We start from the raw sequence: 20,278 nt of genomic DNA on the forward strand, positions 1-20,278 counted from the left end.
GTGTGCGTGGCACAGAAACATGGCCCCAGGAAGAAGTGTGTGTGCCACATGGTATTTCCTTCTCCTCAGTGTGAAACTACAAGTGAGCAGAGAATAACTAGTGGGAAACCACACAATTATAGCAAAATTGGGCTGAGAAACTGCACTGCCCGTGTGCTGCCCTCATCAGCATGGGAAAGCATTGTGACAGTTACTGACACAATACACATATACGGTGTTGGATGTTGCTCTCAAAAGGAATTACTGGAATATGATTGCTGTCTTCAAGTCTGGAATTACACCTGCCCTATAAGCCACAGCTGCGTGGTTGCTACAAACAGGTTTCAATCATGTACACATATTCTGCATTCAGAGTATATTTTTAAAGTGTTATTTTACAAAGGAGTGCATTTTTAGAAGTCACCCTGATGACAACAGTGTGAAAAACAATCATTGAAGGATTTCTTTTCCAAAGCATAAATGGTGTGCATTGCCTCAGTGCCCATATTTTCTAATGGAGGATTAGTTACAAACTTGTCAAGTCTATTTAGGAAAGGATTATCAATGTACAGGAATTGCAAACATCTGTGTAGAAGATGGTAAGTCTTAAATTTCTTCCAGTCAGAATTTTATGTTTGCAATCTTTAGACAGCTTACTTTCATAGTTAAACATATTGCATTGCAAAGCCTGGTGGGATTTCCTCGTGCCTGAAAGGGAGTGGTGCTCTTAAGCTTAGTGGTTAGAGAAGAATTTTTCTGTGGAAGAGGCTTGAGTTGTAAGAGAAATGAGAGTTGTTCTGAGAATGGGATTTCCCAACACTACAGAATCCCTGGGGGTAGAAAGAAGATTAGAAGGGGAAATACAATTTGCATGTGACCACAGATCAGCATATCAAGGCTTGTGTAAGAATTTGATCTTAATCTTGAAAACCACACTGTAATGTTTTTAGATGCTATTTTATCAAAAACTTCTGGGGGTAAACTGAATTGTAACAGTGCCATTCTCTTTCCTGTAAATCGTAGCAATCTTGTACTGTAGTAAAACTGATCTTTTATGACTTTTTTTCAGCTTGAATACTTGGCCAGTCTTGAGAATTTTTAATAGCTGGCAGTCTGTGGACTCCTCTGAAAGTATCAAGGTTCATTCAGCAGGTGCTACTCTGACAGTCCTGGGTGTGTGGGGCACAGTCAAAGTCCTGAACAAACTGCCAACATTCTCCACTGGTTTGCATAAGGCAATTTCAAAGCAGGTAACTGAATTTCAGTGCAAGAAGGAGTGTATCCTTGTGGGAAAAGCACAAGGCATAATGAGTGGGCATAATGCAGCAAATCAGGATGGGGAATAGATGAACTTTGAAGTATTGCATCTGTTTGTGATGTCACCATGAAGGATTTACCTGGCAGTGGGCTGTCAGTAGAAACTACAGTGTACACAGTAACAGGAGCTGAGATTTATGAATTTCTGAGAGGAACAAGTGCCACTGTTGGTGACCACAGTTCCCTTGTCATATGGCAGAGACATGAGTTCACCCCAGTTCAATATCCTGATTAATACTACAAAACTTTCTGGGAGTTGATTTGATGTGGGAGTCCTTTCCCAACTGATTCCAGAGGGCTTTGAAACCATTTCACAGGGGGTTACATCAACATTACTATAGGCTGGGCTTATTTCAGTTTTCAGTTCAAGATGGAACTTAAAATTTCCTCTCTTTGCCCTGTATCTGTGTAAAAGAACAAATGTTAGAAGTTTATTCCAAACTAGTGGCATTAGGTACATGTAAAAGTACATATGTACAATTTTATTCTAAGATCAGGTGATTGGCTCTTGGATAAACCCAGTAAATGTTTTACTGGGGCTGTTACCAGATTGATTTTAGTAGTGTTGATCTCTCCATGCTTTAACTTGTATATGAATGGGTACTGTATGTGGAGTGCATGCTGAGGCTCCCTGACTGGAGCTTTCTTGGGTACACTAAGTTTTTGTTGTAACAATAATCTAGATGCAAAAGTAGGGAGAGGGAAGAGCCAGACTGACACGATACCATTACTTGCTCTAAGCAATATATGATGTCAGTAAAGCTGTGCTTTTATAGTAATAGTTGGACAAAGTGTCAAAGATTTGAGACAAGGGAATGCAAAGGAATTACAAGAGCTGCCATAGCAAACTCCAGAGTGACATATTTGAGAAATGGAAGCAAAAAATTAATTAAAGGTCATTTGTTGACCTGAGCTGATTTTTATACCAGCAGACATAGTGCATCTTTTTCTCCTTGTGACTACATTCAAAGCAGAAAAGCCTTTGAAGACACCTCCAAAAGGCTATCTGCTGCAAATACTTGTGCAGCACAGCTTTGATGAGATGCTCAGATTCATAAAGGTGAAGAGACTGATCACTCAAAATTAAGTACTGAAACACATAAACACACATACACCCTTAACTGTAGTGGAAGGAAACAAAGGAGACCTTGTGTTTAGAAGCACTAAACTTTTTTACTATGCAAAAAACATTCCAAGGGTGCATTTGCCTCATATTTGAATGGTGAGGATATGTTTTTCTTTATCCTTCACTGGAAATAATTGGGACAGAGATATGGGCAAACTGAGCATCCGCACTTCACGCATGAATAATGCAGGGCTTATCTGCCTCTCTGCCTCACCACAGATTTAAAAAACCTGTAGTCCGTACTCCAGTATTTACCCAGCAAAGTGATTTGTAAATAAAAGAGCTTCATAAAAATAAATATTTCTTCATTTGTTTTGTAGCTGGGATACAGAGAGAAAGAGGTTAAAAAGCACACAGCAAATCAATGTCTGGGTGAGGTTTGTGGGACTCTAAGCTCCATCTCTCTGCTGCAGAGGCTTTCTCAGACCTTCTCAGAATTTAGATTAGAGAATGAATCCTTGGAAAAACCCAGATGATAATTTTATGGAAAAATAATCTCTGGAGACACAGTTCTCAGAATTATTTTCAAGTTCTTACGGGAAAATCCTTCTGTCACCAGAATGACTTTTTGTTCTAAGATCCTTTTGCCCATCTCAGTACCTCTAATTGCAGTTCAGTGACACACTTAAAACCCCCCACACTGTGGATCTCTGATGGGATGCACCGCTGGTTACCTCACTTCCTAAATTCCATGTATGCAGGAGTTGTCAGTAATATATGACATCACTTGCTTACGTGTAAATCTGCTGATAGCCAGAGAGGGAAATAGGTTAAAAATCAGCCCCAACCCTCAAAGCCCAGAAACTACCCTACCTACTGAAGTCACTCAATAGGAGGAGTCATAAATTGCAGAAGCTTGACTACAGCTTTACTTTCTACTTCCTACTCACTCACTTCATTGGTGGCATTCCGGTGTGTTACAAATCTAGCATAAGGAAACACTCAATTTGCCTCTTGTCTGTGGATATTACATTTTGCTTTTTCTGCTCTTCCACATGCTGAAATTGTGTTTCTTCATCTGTTTGATTTACTGGGTGAAATCAGGTAAGAACCATTAGCTTACTTGTGATGTAGCATCTTGGTTTTAATCAAACACTAAAAAAATGAATATTCCTTCATATAAATTGGGCAAAGGATTAAGATTAAATCTTATGAATTATGCCTAATGGAGCAGATGATTAATAAAGAAAATTCAATAACTTTGAAACTGAAACATAAGTTTTCATTTTAAGGTATAAATAGAACCAAGCCTGATACTTTATCTCTGGCTGTACTTTGCCCAGAGACTCAGGTATGTGCACTTTGTACAAAGCAGACGTAATCATGAAATAGTCCTAATCTACTCATGTGAGTTTATTGGTTGTTGCTGACTTGATAGGTGGCCAGATTTTTGAGTTATGCGTTACGCTTTTAAATAATAAAATTTAGTCACAAAAAAGACAGTGTGTACTTAAGAGTCTCCCCTTTTCAACCACAGAAGTTACTTAAAATGCTTACAAACGCGTACAAGAATGTTGAAATTATATATTAACTTAAACTGCATGTGTAACAGCCCAACGCCTACATATGTGTTTTGATTGTACAGAAAAGAGTGAGTAGTGCAACAAGAGTGCAAAGGGCAGTGGGTATTGCTTCCAGTATTCAATGAGAAACAGCAGTTTGAAAAAACTCCCCCAATGACTCCTCACTAAACAATTCAAAGTATTAAATCTATAAATGTATTTGTAGTACTTATCTAATTCCACAGAAAAGACATCATCATTTCATTTTTTTCTCTATTTACTTTTGAAATAATAACTTCTGTCATTTCACAGCCAAGAGTAAACAATTTGCTTCCCTTTGACATTTGCCAGCTAGTAAATAGGTTTGTCAGTTAAAATAATTTCCTTCTGATAGATTTCTCACTCCCATGGAGCAGACTGTGTCTGGTTTATCTCACTGTCATTCCACTGGTTCTAGAAGAAATAATTTTTATTTCTACCAATTAAATGATTTTAAAAAATCAAAATATTTAAAGGGATACTCAGCAATATCTTAGCATGAATCTTTTATATGTTAGATAGCAAGGAGGGAATTTTAAGGATCAGTGATTAAACTTGGATTGAATGACCACATCAGGCAAAATTGAGAGTTACATATTGTACCTTTGAAACTGTAATCAAATGGCTAGTTTTTATTTTTGCTTTGCAGATAAAGTTAGTGTAATATAATTTATATTCCAGTTTTATCATCATATATAGATATATGAAAACTCAAGATCAAATAGGACACATACTGTTAACATCTCATGCATGACATTTTACAGGTTCTTGATTATTATTTTCTTTAAATTCAAGTCCACTGCAGCTGAGCAGTTCTCAGTTTCAGAATTTCTTGGATAAGTCCAAGTGATGAAGTAAGTTGCCTTCCTGTATCACTAGTTAGTTAATAACCTGTCAAGTAACGTCAGTAAAAGTTACTTATATTATTCAGTGTTTTAATGAGGAGAACAAAGATATTTATTTTGAAATATAATTGTTTCTTTTTCTCCATGTAATAATTGCAGTGACTGTCATAACATGATGCTAGGCATGGAATTTTTGTCTGGTTGAATTGCAGCAGGGAGTTTCAGGCTATTTTTAACACTCTGTAACTTCAAGCCTGATCTGATTTGGACTATATCCATTATTTTTTTGTGATGTCCAGTCCAGAGGTGACCAATCTAGTCCTTGTAGATACATGTTTTGGCATTAGAGGTGATTGGTCTAGTTCCCTAAATTAGTGAATTAGTGTCTTTACAGCATCATTACTGCACTGTAAGTGCCATAATTCACATTGCTTAGCTTTGCTTAGATCCAAACTGTAGTATTGAACACATATTTCAGATACCTTGTAAGCCACACAAATTTGTCCTTTGCAGCTTTATTAAGGACAAGCTTTATTAAGCTTTATTCATTATTAAGGGGTGCAGGCTTGCTATCCATCTCAAATATGGTGGATTTGGTTCTACCTGCTTGCTGGTCACTGATAAAAGGAGAAGAGCTAGAACTGCTTCTCTTATGACTCATTTTTTATATTATTTTTAAGGAACTAAGTAGGTACTGTTTCTCTTCTCATTTTTGCCCTCTAGAAGTTGACTTGTTTGGTGAAGTTTTTAATGATGAGCTGGGAAAGGTGGCATCAAGTACAAGACAGACAAATGTGTAAAGTAACACAGCCCACTAGAAGTCAAGAGATGGGCCCAAAACCATCTTTGGCCAAAAACCAGCTAACACCAGAGCAGAGGTGAAAAGGCCATAAAAGAACTGTGACAGGTGTTGGTGTTCTGCCCAGAGTGCTGAAGTGGTTTATCCACACAATGAGACCTCAGCAGCTAAAAGATACTTTCTAAAGTGTGAAATTTGGATGTTGATAATGAGACATGGGAAAAATTTAATCTTTTTAGGCTCTTTTGAAAATCCCTATCCTCTTGTTGACCAGCTTTTAACCTGCTACACCCTAATTGTCCAAGTACAGACAGAAATGCAAAAACCTACAGTTTGTCTTGAGCCATTGTGTACACTGCCCTTAGGTTCTTACTTTTTCAAACACAGAAGAGTATCCTTTGTTTCTTCTTTCTTGGTAATGGTGCCCTTATGGTGATCCAAAGCTAAGGAAGGGTTCTGGATCATCTTCTTATTATCAGACAGCTATTTCTCATTGCTAGATCAAACAAATAAGGTCTAAGGATTGGCAGCATTGCCACCCTGGCCCAAAGAGAAGAGAAACAACCACATCCTTCCTGTTTATACAACACACACTTGTGAAAAAAATTCCAAGAACCTAAGGTTGATGGTGAAGTAAAAGATCATATCAACACTGACTACCAGTTAGTAGCTGTAAGGAGAAAATGCAATCTTCAGGAAAAATTAGGGTAATTTTATATTTGAAGGGTTCAGAGGAGCATAATGGTATCTGCAGAGTCATTGGTTAAACTGCATCTCCTTGTTCAGTGCACATTTTGACACCTCATTCCAATGCTCGAGAGTGCAAAAAGTGGAAGTTTTCCACTTTCAGTAGAAAAAATATGGAAAGAAAAGTGAACAGGTGGTATTTCAGGTAGTCTGACTCACCAAATGACTGTCTTAACATTTTCATCTTTTTCAGATGAGGAGAAAAAGTGTCCCGAATTTACCGATCTTAACATAGGCAATGCTTTGTCTGGAACAGAACTCCATGTTCAGCTGCTCCTATACACAAGGGAAAATCCAGATTGTTCTGAGAGACTTCTTGAACACAACATTACTGCATCTGAGTACCTTAATACAAGCAAGAAAATTGTCTTTGTTATTCATGGCTTCAGGCCAACGGGATCTCCTCCGGCATGGCTGGGTGACATGAAGGAGCTTTTACTGTCTTCAGAGGATATTAATCTCATTATAGTTGATTGGAATCGTGGTGCTACAACTGTGAATTACATAACTGCTGTGGAAAACTGCAGAAAAGTTGCAGAAATCCTGAAGAATTATGTTGACCAGATGCTGGTAAGGCAGAGTGTTGCATCTGTTCTGAATAAATGTAAAGAGCATGGTTTAACTGGGAGGTTTAACTGGGAATGGATATTGAAAGTATATCTAAAGAGAAGTCCAGTGAACAGTATCAAATCACATGCAGTTATTACTGCATATCTTTAACTTCACCTCAGTTCTTATTTCCCTTTCACTGAAATGTGTCTGAAAGTGCATCTGATTTCTTGAACCAGCTGGAAGTTTTAGGTCTTCTGGAAAGAGTGAATGCACCAATGGGGAGGTGAAGGGAGAGATGTTCAAATATTATGCAGCATTAACATTTTTCAAAGGCATTGCATTGCTCTTTTTACTATTAATCTACCATAAATAAATATTTTAAATGAGAAATAAACCACTGGCAAAGATGTAAATATTAATTCCAAAATGGTATAAACTTCTTGTCTCAAGAAGCAGTTGCTGAAACAGTATTTGATTCCAGTGGGTTTAACTGGGCTTTAGGCTTATTGCTTAATGAAATGAACAAAACATGATATGGTGTCATTTATGCCATTGTCTGATTTGTCACTTGAATTTTTGTCTTTTTTCGCCACTTATTTCTCAGCCATTCTCAGAAATTTTGAATGCTGTGCAGTAAAAGAATATTTATGTGGAATTTGAGAAAAACATCCAACATTTTGAGAAGTGCTAAGGTGAAAGGAGAGAAAGTCTGTCCTCTGGGACTAGATAGAGTGATAATTTTGTAATTATGCCAGCAGATTTATAGTTATGGAATTAAAAAAATAAATAGGACTGTAAGAAGACTCTCCACTCCAGAGGGGGTTAAAAAGGTGTATGTCACAAATTTCTTGATGCAGAAATTAGATTAATTGCTGTTTACAGATCTGCCTGGCAAACAGTGACAGCGTGTGTGAGTCATGAAAGTGGTGAGAGAGAGCTCTGTAGTGTCCCACAGCTATCACTTTCACACTTACAAGCTGTTGTGAAGCCTTTGTTAATTCATTTTGAGACATATTAATATTTCAGATCCTGTGGCATCCCATCATTTTGCAGGGATTCCAACCAGGTCTGCTGATACTGTTTCAGAGTTCTTCAGTAGATTTTGGTTGACTTGTTTTAATACTGCCTGCTTTGTGGAATGGGCATTTTAAAGTGTGCAACTGGCACCATTATTCAGCAGTTGTGTTGCATTAGTATTTGTTAGTGGCATTATGGTTTTAATTTATTTTATTGGAAGGATAAAGCAGGGGAATATTTTTTCCCCCTAGTTCATAGTTTTGGTTCATCTTTTTCATATCTGATAAATGTCTTCCCCTTCTAACTAGTGTGGCATTTCAGGAGAAATGTGACTCAAGCTTCCTTTTTACATTTTTTAGATAAAGAATTTCATAATTGCTACTCTTCAACTAATACAGAATTGCAAACTGAAAGGAACTTCATAATTTCCCTTTGGATTTAGAGTTAGAAAGTTAGAAATATAACTTAGAGTACTGAAAAAAGTGAAAACTAAACCAGCCTACTAATTTCTGTTCAGTGACAGTGTGTGTGACTGGCTTTGGTGGTTTTTTCCCCTGATAGGTGGATGGAGCCTCTCTTGACTCTATGTATATGATTGGAGTCAGCCTTGGGGCTCATATAGCTGGTTTTGTTGGCCAGAAGTACAATGGCAAACTTGGCAGAATTACAGGTAAGGTATTTAATCCTAGTACACATATTCTATTGTACCTTGTATTGTTGTCAGAGCACTGAAACATTGACAAACAAGAACTGAATATTTAATGACATACGTGAGGCTAAATATATCCCTGATTGCAGCTCAGGAAATTGGGAAAGTCTGCCTTCAGGACATAAATTACAGATTAAATTTTCCAACCTCGTTACCCGTAGTCTCTCAAATGAAAATTGAGTGCTACACCTACGTGCCACTTCAGTCAAATTATATTCTACCTGAGTTTCTGACTAGTTGTGCTCTGGTGGTGAGAGCGCTTATATTGTGCATTTTGGTTTCGTGAAGTGTACAGTAGAAATATACATTTCCCTGGTATTTTCTGGGGAAAAACACAAAATGAATTCTCCTGATTTGATTCCCAATGCTGCTGGCTTATATTCAATTGAATAAATGGGAGATGAGCACATCTAGTTAGGGAGAGAGATAAATTCATAGATATGGGTTGATCAATCTCCTGGTAGGAATCTTTGCCTTGATGAGCAAGTTGAAGAAAAAAATTTTGATTTTTTGTTATTTTAATGCCAGGAAAATGAAGAATCACTGATGAATAATGCTCAGATGTTGGCCTTTTATATATGTGTAGAAGGAGCCCAGGATTTATAATGCTAATGTGGTTTTTGTTTAGGTCTGGATCCAGCAGGCCCTTGGTTCACTGGAGAACCCCCAGAGCAGCGACTGGATCCTACGGATGCACAGTTTGTGGATGTAATCCATTCAGACATTGATGGTAATGGCATAGCCTTGACTTGACCATTTCAGCTTGAGGAAAGGCAGGAAAGCAAAAGAGAAGGAATGAGTTATTTCAGCAACATCCAAATAGTGCTGCAGGAGTATATTTTGTGTTACCATGAACTTTCTTTTGCCATGCAAGTGTGTATGAGCACAGAGGTTGCAAGACCTTGGTTATCACTGATTTAATCCCTTCTGAGACAGTCAGTCTCTGCTGTATCAACTTAGTACATCACAGAGCCACTGCTTAAAATTCTAAATCTTGTTACTCTAAGGTTAAAAAGAACATTGTAAAGTCTGCTTCATCTATGCTTTAATATCTGGTTTAATTTTTTCCTCAAAACTGTAAGTAAACCTTTCATACCATATTTGTCCCATTATTTCTGCAGTTTCATATCAGGTTATCCAATAATATTAAAAATTAAGCATTTTACAATACAAATTTAATATGTGAGGCTGTAAAATACCAATTTTTGTAATGCTCCAGTTATGTGAATAAAGATAATGTGTGGTAAAAAGGCAGGTATGTCAGTCTGAATTAACCCTCACTCATGGAATTTTGCTTACTTTTATAGGACAGATACAGAGTTTTGTACTTTGATTTCCTGCTGGTATTAGTGTACGTCAGAATCCAATTTTCCAAAAATGGAAAATCTTACTCTAATGAAGTTGCATTGGGAAAGAATTTTGGTTTGCTGGAGAGAACATGAATTTCATAAATTTATTTCTGTAAATAATATCTCCGTTACAGCTGTTTCTATTCTTTCCCTTTTGCAGCAGTAGAAATCTTACGCAAATTTGTACACATTTGTGTAAAGCATTTTACATATGTATAATTTTCTTCAAAAGAAAAAACCCTTGACTTTTACCTCATAGTATGACTTTAATTTACAGTACAAAAAGAATGGTATTGGAAAAATTTTCTTTATGACCTCCATGGTTTTATAGTGAATATAATGATAAATAATTGCCTTAATAATTCTCTTTATGGTTTTTTTAATTTGTGATGTTTTTACTTTAGCACTAGGGTTCAAGAAGCCTTTAGGAGCCATTGATTTCTATCCAAATGGAGGAATGGATCAGCCTGGCTGTCCAAAAACAATATTCAGTGGTAAATAAAAATCTGTTTATTTAATGAGAAGAAAAATTGAGATCAGATTGAAAAAGGTTAAATTGAATTGAATGTACACTGCACTTAGCGAGTAATATGGGAGCTGAGACTGTGTTCTTTCTTTTCCATCCCTATTCAGCAAATGAGAAACAATAAAGACATTTGCCACTTTTTAAAAATAAAAATCTTGCTATAACATATATATCCCATCAAATCATTGATATTGGCATGATGAAATTAGGTTATTGTACTATATGTACAACCTGAATATACTGATAATTATTTTTCTGTAGCTATATATGGCAAGGTATGGGGGAAGGGGTTTGTGTCCCTGTAGTTTGGGCAGGACCCCTTCCACATGACTTGGAAGGCAAGGCTTCCACATCCCCATTATGTTTTAGGCTCCTCCTGGCTGGCAGTGAGTAACTAGGTTTTGGTTTCAGACATGTCTTTTCAGCTCTAGGATGAAAACAGTTTCATGAAATGATCTTTTGATGCAGAATTTTTGCTTATTTCAACCTCCATGAGTCTTAGGCAAGGCTGCTGGTGATTATTTTTGATTACTTTTTTGGGTGTGTTTGTTTCTACGTTTTCCGTTACTAATCTGCACAGTGCTGCTACCAGTTAGAGCTGCTGCAAAGGCATAAATCTTCCACTTGTGTGTCTGTGAGTATGGGAGAATCCCTTGCCTTAGCATCATCTTCATCTCTACAATTCACAGAGTTTGCTTTGTTAGGAAAGGAAGGAATTTATTTTCCCAGAAAACTAGAGAAAAGAATCTCTGAAATTTTCCTCATGGTAATTTTTTTTTTTTTTTTGCCCAAACTGCCACTCAGAGGGTGGTAAAACACTGGCACAGGTTTCCCAGAGAAGCTGTGGATATACCACAGGATGAGCCCTGGTGCTTTTCAAGGCCAGGTTGGATGGGGCTTTGAGAAATCTGGTCTAGTGAAAGGTGTCCTTTCCTAAGGCAGAGGCTTTGAACAAGATGATCTTTAAGATCCCTTCCAATCCAAACCATTCTATGATTCTACTTTTACCAGGCTTTTCTTTTTCATAAAAAAAAAAAACCAAAACATATTCTTTTTTATTTCTCTTTTTTTTTTTTGTCTTTCCTGAAGGAGTTGAGTATTTCAAATGTGACCATCAAAGATCTGTCTTCCTCTTCTTATCATCTTTGAAAAGCAAGTGTGACATAATAACATATCCTTGTGACACCTACTTGAATTATAAGAGAGGAAAATGTGTTGATTGTGATGCTTTCCAGCCAATGTCCTGTCCAGTACTGGGTAAGCATTACCATATCTGTACTGAGCTGGGTGAGAGTTCCTGGGAAGTCAAAGTACTACTGTTAAAGTAGCTTAAAGTTCATGGTTTTGTCTGCTTTGTAGTTATCTCTGGTAGGCACAAGTGCTGAATGTTCCCAGTCTTTGATCTTTATGCTTTCCAATATGGAATGGATTCAGTGTTTCCCCTTTCTAGTGAGAAATTAATAGTACTTAGTTCATCACTTTGGGCTTTAAGAGTTTGTAATGATCCCTAGAATACCTATGGGTTTTATCTAAGAATAATAATGTTTACAGCAACTTCATGATTTCTCTGGCTCCTCTTTTGGAATCAAGCTTTCATTTGGAGGGGATTTGAGTTTAGTTTTGTTTTATTGCTTTTAGAGAGGATCTGGGGGCAGTTTGAAAAGAGCTACAATAGTGTGAGCATTTCTGAGTTGGCAAGGCTTTCTTGAAAATGAAATTTTAAAAATACAGAATTAGAAGTTAACTTTCAATTTGTACCTTGTCTTTTTTTGCACCCTTATGCTGGGATATGTATCCTGTATTAGTTGGATCAGGTTTAGAAGAAAAAGCGTAGATAGACAGATCTGTGTGCTATTTTATGATAAAATCCAACCATAACAGGACCTTATAGTAGGATAGAAACACTCCAGGGCTTTCCCAGCATGGTTATTAGCCATGCCTGATGCCCTTGGACAGAATGCCCAGGGTAGGGGTGGAGAAATATTTCCCCAGCCAGCAGCTGAGTCTGGGAAGTGAGTGGAGAAGCAGCATCCTTTTGCTGCAATCTTTCCTGCTTCCTGCCTTGCAGTGGAAGCTACACAGCCTGGAATTAACCCTCCTTGTCTAGTTTAGGTAAAGAGATTAACAGGGAGAGAACAGTATCATCCATTCTAGAAAAAAGGACTATTAACAAGTCCCAAAGACAATAAAAGTAAAATTGTATAAATTTCTTTCTATGTTAAATCCATGAGCTTAGAGGGTTTGCAGAGTATCTTAGTTTTTATTAAACAATATCTGCAAACAGACTGAAGAATTTAAAAATATATAATGATTCAAAAGAAAGAAAGGAAAGCTGTTCCTTAAGTTCTCCCTGTAAATATGTGGACTACTTTTTTGGATTTATTTTTATTACCTCTGCAGGGGTCTGCAAGCACTACTTTTTGGAGTTAGTATCTCAACTAAATAGATAAATATTACATTATGACAATTTTAGTGATACAAAGATATTAGAGGAATGAAATATTTGCATACTACAGTCTGTTATGCTCAGGGCATTCCTTCATTTTTCTAGTCAGTTTTCTTTCTCAGAGGATATTTAAGAAAACTAAAGCTAAATCTGTCACTGTGTGAGATTTTTTTGTGTAATTATATGTGTATCACAATTTTGCTAAATGTCTGAAATAAAATATCTAAACTTTGGATTTCAGGCTATCATGCTGATAGATGGAAAAAACTGTTGATTCCAAAGAGTTCACCAACGAAAGCTTATTTTGATACCTCGGACAAAGACCCATTCTGCAGTGAGTGACTAAATACACACATAAAACATCTTTATAAAATTTATGACTGTTATTTTTAACTGATCTGGAGTGAAATCTTGTACAAAAAAGAAAGTTAGTGTTAGCCACTGTGTAAAATGGTGTAAAAACCCATGAGCTAAGTGTCAGTTCACAGACTGGAGGAAAATTATGGTGGCAGAAGAGAAAGTAATACTGTGTGAACTGGGAAAGAAATGTCACTTTACAAGGAATGGGATAGACTGCCAAGAGGAAGAAGGAAGACAGAAATTGAGAAGCAAGTGATAGGGCAAAAGCTGGATTGATAGAACCTGCTTAGATGGGATCAATGCTGCTGTTTTCAGAGAGCAGGAATAGCAAGCGAGGCTGCCCTGGGTGGGGGACAAAAAAGAGACACCCCAGGAGGAGATCACCTTACAGTAGTCAACTTCCTAGGAGTAAAATAGTGAAGGGAAAACTCAGCTGACTCTTTTAGGGTCATACTGTGTGGGAATGAGCTTTCATGGCATGGGCTTCAGCTGCAAAAGTTTAGATATCTACCTACCCATGTAGGTCCAGTTTGGATTCTCATCCAATTTCTGTTTGTATTAAAAGACTTCACTACCCTGAACAAGTGTAGCACCCACTTCTAATTAGCTATGTTTAAGGTTCTTTGAGTTTTGATATGGGGACAGGTTTACAGGGAATTCAAGTGAACTTAGGTTTTCCCATTAGGTTTTTCCATCATCTTGGCAAATTTTGTGGCCAGGCACAGGTAGTCCCAGTCATGCTTGCTGATGTCATTATATTTTCCATAAGATTGAGGAGAGGTGAATGAAGTGATGGATTTTACTTTTTTTTTTTTACATAAAAGTTACATAAAATAACTCCTCTTCCCAATGTCTTTCAGCTCAACCCAAACCTATTGCTACTGTCCTCCCCTGCCCCACTCTGGTGGTGGTAGAAAGGAGAAAAGAGGGGGAGAAATATTATCAAAGACAGGAGGAGGAACATGGAGCAGAATAAGAAATATTGTAATGACAGAAGAAATTTAAGGGATAACATGGAAAACCAGTGGGAAGAAAGATATGCAAAATCAGGAAGAAAAACAAACCAGTCTGAAAAAGAGTGTATTTATTAATTAAAGTCTTAATTCTTAGATATTTGGAAACCTGAGAAAATAGAAATTAACAGGAGGCCTTAAAAATAAGTGAAATTGTAAACTTGAGAAAGACAAGGCCTCATATTAGTCCTGGTCTTCCAGGAGAGAATGGTAATAAGCAACGCATCAAAAAAAGAAGAAAGTTTTTATTGGTGTCCTGACATGGGAGCAGTAAAGATGTGTGGTTCCAATACTGATGATGGCTACAGAAGGCCAGGTCAGGGTTTCTGAGGGCACAGGGCAGGTCAGGAGCAGGCCAGCTTTTTATTCTCCTTTGAACTGGTAGCATAAAAGTAAAGAGTCACTATTCCTTACATCAACCAGTGAATACTTTTAACAGGGTGATAATAACAACTGTTTCCTGTTGAGGTCATTCTTTGACTCTTATTATTTCCTATTTATTTTTGAAGTGTATAACTACTTACTGGACATTACTACCTGGAATAAAAGCATGAGGAGAGGTTTCATTAAAGTTAAAATAACAGACTATGCTGGAAACACAGTAGAGTCACAGGTGAATAGGTATGTTGTGCTTTTTCTTTAAATCTTTTTTATCACCTTATAGGACTATTTTTTTGAGTTTCCTAAACCTTTTAACTTGTTAGCTTGCAAGTTGAAAAAGTATCCTGAGTTTGTTAAGACTTGGCCATGGCACCTTTTCCTGGATGTGGCTCAGTGTCAGAGGCAATGCCTTCACACTGGTGATCCTTTCCCAGGTCCTTGCATGGTACTGGTTTGAATTCATTTCTAGCTGTCCTTGTTCTGAATGCTCAAAGTTGATACATCTCACAAAATTCCCCAGTTTAATAATAATGCCTAGAAATAATGAATATTACTCAGCTAACAAAAGCCTGACTAAAAATAATATTTTTCTTTAGTGAAGCTTCAACATTTCAGCAATATAAAAGAGTCAAAATACTAACTGGATTTCATCAAGACATTGAAAAAATAGCAAAAGTTTCCTTGACCTTTTCTACGAAGACTTTAATAGGCCCAAAACACAAGCTTAGGATTCTTCAGATGAAGCTGAAATCTCTCAATCATCCAAAAAGGTGAGTGTTTGTCATGCATCACAGCTGGGTATCAACTAAGCTGCTCAGGATGTTTTCTTAATAATGTGTATTTCCCTGCATTATTTTTTATAATTGCATACTCCTAAGTGCACGAATATTCTTCTCATCCAACTGATGATCAGATTTGCCATGTGGAAGAGCTGCTGTGTACAGTAACATTTAGTGCACAGCACCTTTTATGTGGAGATGTCACACGTGCTCTGTGTCACAGATGTGCTTTCAAGGACCAGCCTGATTTACACCTGCATGGTCAACTTCTCCATAAAATAAATTTTATTAAGCACTTTTCTGATTTTACTCATGTGTCTGTACACAGCCTTCCATACCCAGGTATGAAATGGAGCACTTCAGCAGCTTGTGTGACTGGAATAGCTTTCTTGTTCTTGTTGCTGAAGAAAACATCCTTCTAAGACCAGAACACAGTCTGGTCTTAGGCTTAGACCAGACTCTATGTCTGCTTACACTTAAAATTAAATCATCTGCTTTTTTTTTTTTTTAAATAATCGACTGTAATGACTAAGCTTTTATTAATTATTTCTGATTTAAAATATATCAGTAGTATTACCATATGTTCTTTTTAAATCTCCAAATTTACTTGTTCAGTAACACTAGCAATTAAATTTTTCATTTGCATCTTGTGAAAAGAACATACAGGAGTAGCAAGAGTACTTTATTTGAGAGCTGTTAATTTGTTTCTTATGAATGGCAAATTCAAGAGAGTCAGAATTTAAAGTAAAAACCTAAAAATGCTTATCAAATAAGTAATATCAAATGAGTAATTGGTGAGAATAATATTACAATACTTATGAAGACTTAAGTCAGTATGTTTTATTGAGATACAACATTAGAGGATTTGTTATAGGATGTATGATAATAGCCTAGTAGGAATTTATTATGATACATTGCAAAAATTATGAAACCTTCTTAAATTAATCTACTATTTTATATTTACCAGGAAAGATGGATGGGAGAGACTTAGGAAGAAACAAAACACTTAGTAATCAAAATAGTATCCCAGAATGTACATACATTTGACTTTATTAACTTGTTGAAGGCTATAAGTCTCAAGCTCTCAGGTGAACTGGCATGATTTCATTTAAAAGCATTTGGTGATGAGAGAGGGTGAAAAGCTCTAAATCATATTCCAACTTTTTTTCTCAGCCCAGTGGTGATAAATCAGATGATATATTTCATGTAAGCCTGTCTGCACTAGGGACATTCTCAGACAATGATCTAGCAAACAAACAAGAAAGTTTTTTAGTGAACATCCCTTATTGGCTTTGAGTTTTCATTCCCATTAGTCTGACTTTTGTTAGTTTAAAAGTGAGATGCCCTTGATATGCTTTAATATAGGATACACTAAAGTCCTTCATGTGGAGCCTCATCAGATTGCAGCTGTAGAGGCATGTTAGATACTTTTAGAGAACAGTGGAAAATACTGTATTGAATCAGCATGTGAAGGTAATTTGCATGCAGATGTTGCAACACTATTTGTTGGTATAATTACATAATTGCTCATTGTAATTATAACTACCTATATTTACCTTATTTACATATAATTACAACAATTAATTTAATGCAGGATGATCAGCTAGAAACCACATAAAAATATTTAAATTATTCATAACAAAATAGTAGATAAAAAACAGGGGACAGATGCAGGGATAAAAGACAATAGGAGTCTCAGTCTGCCCAGGTCTGGGTTAGTAGCAAACTGTGGGAGTTTGGGTAATATCACTGAAAATTGTCTGCTGGGCTGGTCCACTATTCACACAGATGGTGTGTGAATATGGGAGTGCTGAAAGGGGCACATAATTTTCGTACTCTTCTTCTGATCCCTGAGATAAATCATTTCTGCTCACCCATAAAACCAGAAAACTTTGCTAACTTGTGCACGTCCAGGTGTCAGTTATCCCAAAAAGCTTATGAACCTGTCAGTGAATTCAAACCTAGTTAAAGTGGAAGGTATCTCAAAGATACGCAGCCCAGATACCTTTGGGTTTTTTGTTTTTCGTTTGTTTTTTTTTGTTTTGTTTTTTTTTTTTTTTGTTTTTTTTTTTGACCAAAACAAGAACAGAGATAACAAAAAGAAGACCTTGTAAATATCTCTACCAAAAAAGACAATGTGGCGCACCCATGCTTTTTAGTAGACAGCAGAGAAGCCATATGGGGTGAGGGGATAAGGAAGCCTCACCTAACAAAAACATTATTTGCGTTTTGCTCCTTGTTGGTGAATCTGCTCCCTGCTCAGGGCTACTCTCCTGTGAGGCATTCCTGTTATTCAATAATCACAAACTGAGATGGATTTCACTTCAAATGAGATACAATATGTTGGAAAACATAAACTTTTATTTCTAGAATTCAGCATTATGGTTTGGCTAGGTATTTCATCCCCTGTGGTTAGATATAAATAATACTACAAAAATACTATAATAGTGAAACATTGAATTTAGATCAAAACAAATTGTTGATGAAGGTCTGGATGAAATTCTATGCTTTGTATTGTATGGAACACCAGAATTTGTCTTGATCTTTTTGGTCATAAAACTACTGTCTTACCTTTGGGGAGACCTTAAAAGGTGCCATATTATTAAATGGAAATCTGACAGTCCTTTCACATGCAGAGATGTGGAGCCTTGACTGGTTGGAAATCTCACAATAGGCAACAACAGAAGCACCTGCTGGGAAGTTCTCTCACAGGCTTTGTCCTGTAGCTGTTTCACTGTATTCTACCACCCAGGCTGAGGTGAATTGTGAGGTATAGCCACATCTGTGAGTTCAGAGCAATAGAGAAGATAATTTTAAATAATATGAGTCTCATCTCTTGTATGCTGTGGAGATGCCATCAGAGGGTGTGGCAGTCATTTGCCTATTCAAACCAGCTCTCCCCACACATTACAGTAGTGCATGAGGAGCAGGACTGTGACCTGCCTCTGCCCTAAAAGGCAGAGCATTTATCTTGACTTGGAAAAGTAAGTTTTTCATGTATATGTGGCTCCCTTTGTGACCTTTTTACGTGTTCATGTAGTATTAGGCAGCTGTGAGTTTTCTAGGTGTTTAGAAGACAAATTGCTCTCTTGCATTAAATTTTCTTACATGTGCTGTCATTGGAAGTGAAAGAGAAAATATCATTATATGGTTTTCTACTTTCCTCTGTGAAATAAAAGCAGAGAACTCAAATTATTCAGGGAACTCAAATTATTCAGGCCCTGTGTTAACAGCAGTCGTGCAGATTTTGGGTCGTGCTGCTAAAGAGTTAATTTGAATACAGATTAATAGCTGTAATGGATGAAATTCTGCATCTTTGTACTTCACACTGGTGTGATAGAGTTCTTGCTCATGCCACTTTGCACCTTCCAGCTGATGCATGGTTGTTTTTCAGTCAGGCAAAGCTACTCTAAGAACGCATGAAGTAGGGTATAAACCTAGACAAGGAGACACTTCTTGTCCTGAGTACAGTCTCTGGGAACTGGTAAATGCTGGAGTTTTAATAATTCAAATACTGGAATATTTTTTGTGTTAAAGTAAACTTTATCTGTTGTGTAATTTCTTTTTCTGCTTTTGTAGGTTGCAGCTGTGCAGATATGATTTTGTTCTGGTGGAGAATACTGAACTAACCTTCAAACCCATCCCTTGCTCTGAGAGGGGTATATGAAGAGAGAGCTACTACTAACCTAATTTCTCTTACAACAGTGACATTTTGATGCTTCCTCAGGATAAAGACTGCAATGAGAAAGGAAATGAGATAAGCTAGATTTATTTTCAAGAGTCTACCTGATAATATGTATTACTTGCTCTGAGTGCCTTAGGCTGAAATTAATTGAAAAGTTCAGACATGTATGTATTTGGGAAATTATTTGAGTAAAGTAAATGTATCATGGTGGAGAACATGCAGTGGTTTGTTCATTACTATTTGTTAGCAATGAAGCAACTACTGAATTAAATATGAATTATCTGCATAATCCTGGCACGTTATTTGTCATATGTATATTTAAATATTTATTATTTGTAATGGCTTTTACATGGAAACATAATGATCTGTCAACTAAGTGAATTTAATATACTTACATGTGATCTACAGATCTCATACACAACAGTTTTGCTGTGCTGTGTTCATTGGATAAATGAATTCACATTTTCTCTTTATACAATGTCTCAGGATGAGAAGTGGAACAATAATATTTGTGAGCACATTTGTAAATTTTCCAATTTAAATCTGTTGTCTTTATGCTCATCGTACATGGATGTTATTGCAGACATTCAGAATTTTTTTTCAATGAAAGCTATGGATAGGGCAGGGTTGTTTCAGATACGAAGTAATTCTAGAGTGCATTCTGAAGAGAATAATTTAGAGGTGAAATAAATCTATTTTCATTTTATTTCTGTTTGGGCCTCTTGGAATTAGAGCTGCTGCTTGGGTTGAGACTGATGACAGCTTTCCACCTATTGGGATGTGAGCAGGAATAAACACTACATAAAGATCCCCTCCTCCAGTTCAGAAAAAAATGTTTTCTTGTCCCAGAGTGCCTTTACTGATGGAACTGATAGGAGGACAGCTGGCTGTATTTTCATTCTGTAAGGCTGTTTTATGTGTCTAGTGCTGGTTTCTGTGCAAATGCATCCTATGCACATTATCCATTTCCCTTCTTTCCTATGCCCCTCTGTCCCTTGCTCGACAGCAATGCTTTGCTGAACCTATTAACTGATTTCATCTGAATGTCGGTGGAGTGGGATGTCCAAACCTATGAATAGTAAGTTTTGTTGAAATCAAGAGCTGGGT

General features: G+C 36.8%; 1 protein-coding gene across 2 annotated transcripts; it reads left to right on the plus strand.

Annotated features, from left to right (window-relative positions):
- The first annotated feature begins 3,212 nt into the window (after positions 1-3,212).
- LIPI (lipase I) lies at positions 3,213-19,877 on the plus strand. Of its 2 annotated transcripts, none has more exons than XM_085075057.1 (10): positions 3,213-3,466; positions 6,548-6,924; positions 8,485-8,593; positions 9,261-9,362; positions 10,386-10,475; positions 11,597-11,764; positions 13,195-13,287; positions 14,836-14,947; positions 15,304-15,477; positions 19,066-19,877. In XM_085075057.1, exons 1-10 carry the CDS (start codon positions 3,418-3,420, stop codon positions 19,151-19,153), a joined length of 1,362 nt encoding a protein of 453 aa, XP_084931183.1. In that variant the 5' UTR covers positions 3,213-3,417; the 3' UTR covers positions 19,154-19,877. The 2 variants fall into 2 exon arrangements, with proteins under 2 accessions (XP_084931183.1, XP_084931192.1); XM_085075066.1 differs by lacking the exon at positions 19,066-19,877 and adding an exon at positions 18,400-19,053.
- The last annotated feature ends 401 nt before the right edge of the window (positions 19,878-20,278 follow it).

The sequence above is a fragment of the Lichenostomus cassidix genome, chromosome 1 (genome assembly GCF_008360975.1).
Source record: "Lichenostomus cassidix isolate B80296 chromosome 1, HeHo_3.0, whole genome shotgun sequence".
NCBI lineage: Eukaryota > Metazoa > Chordata > Aves > Passeriformes > Meliphagidae > Lichenostomus > Lichenostomus cassidix.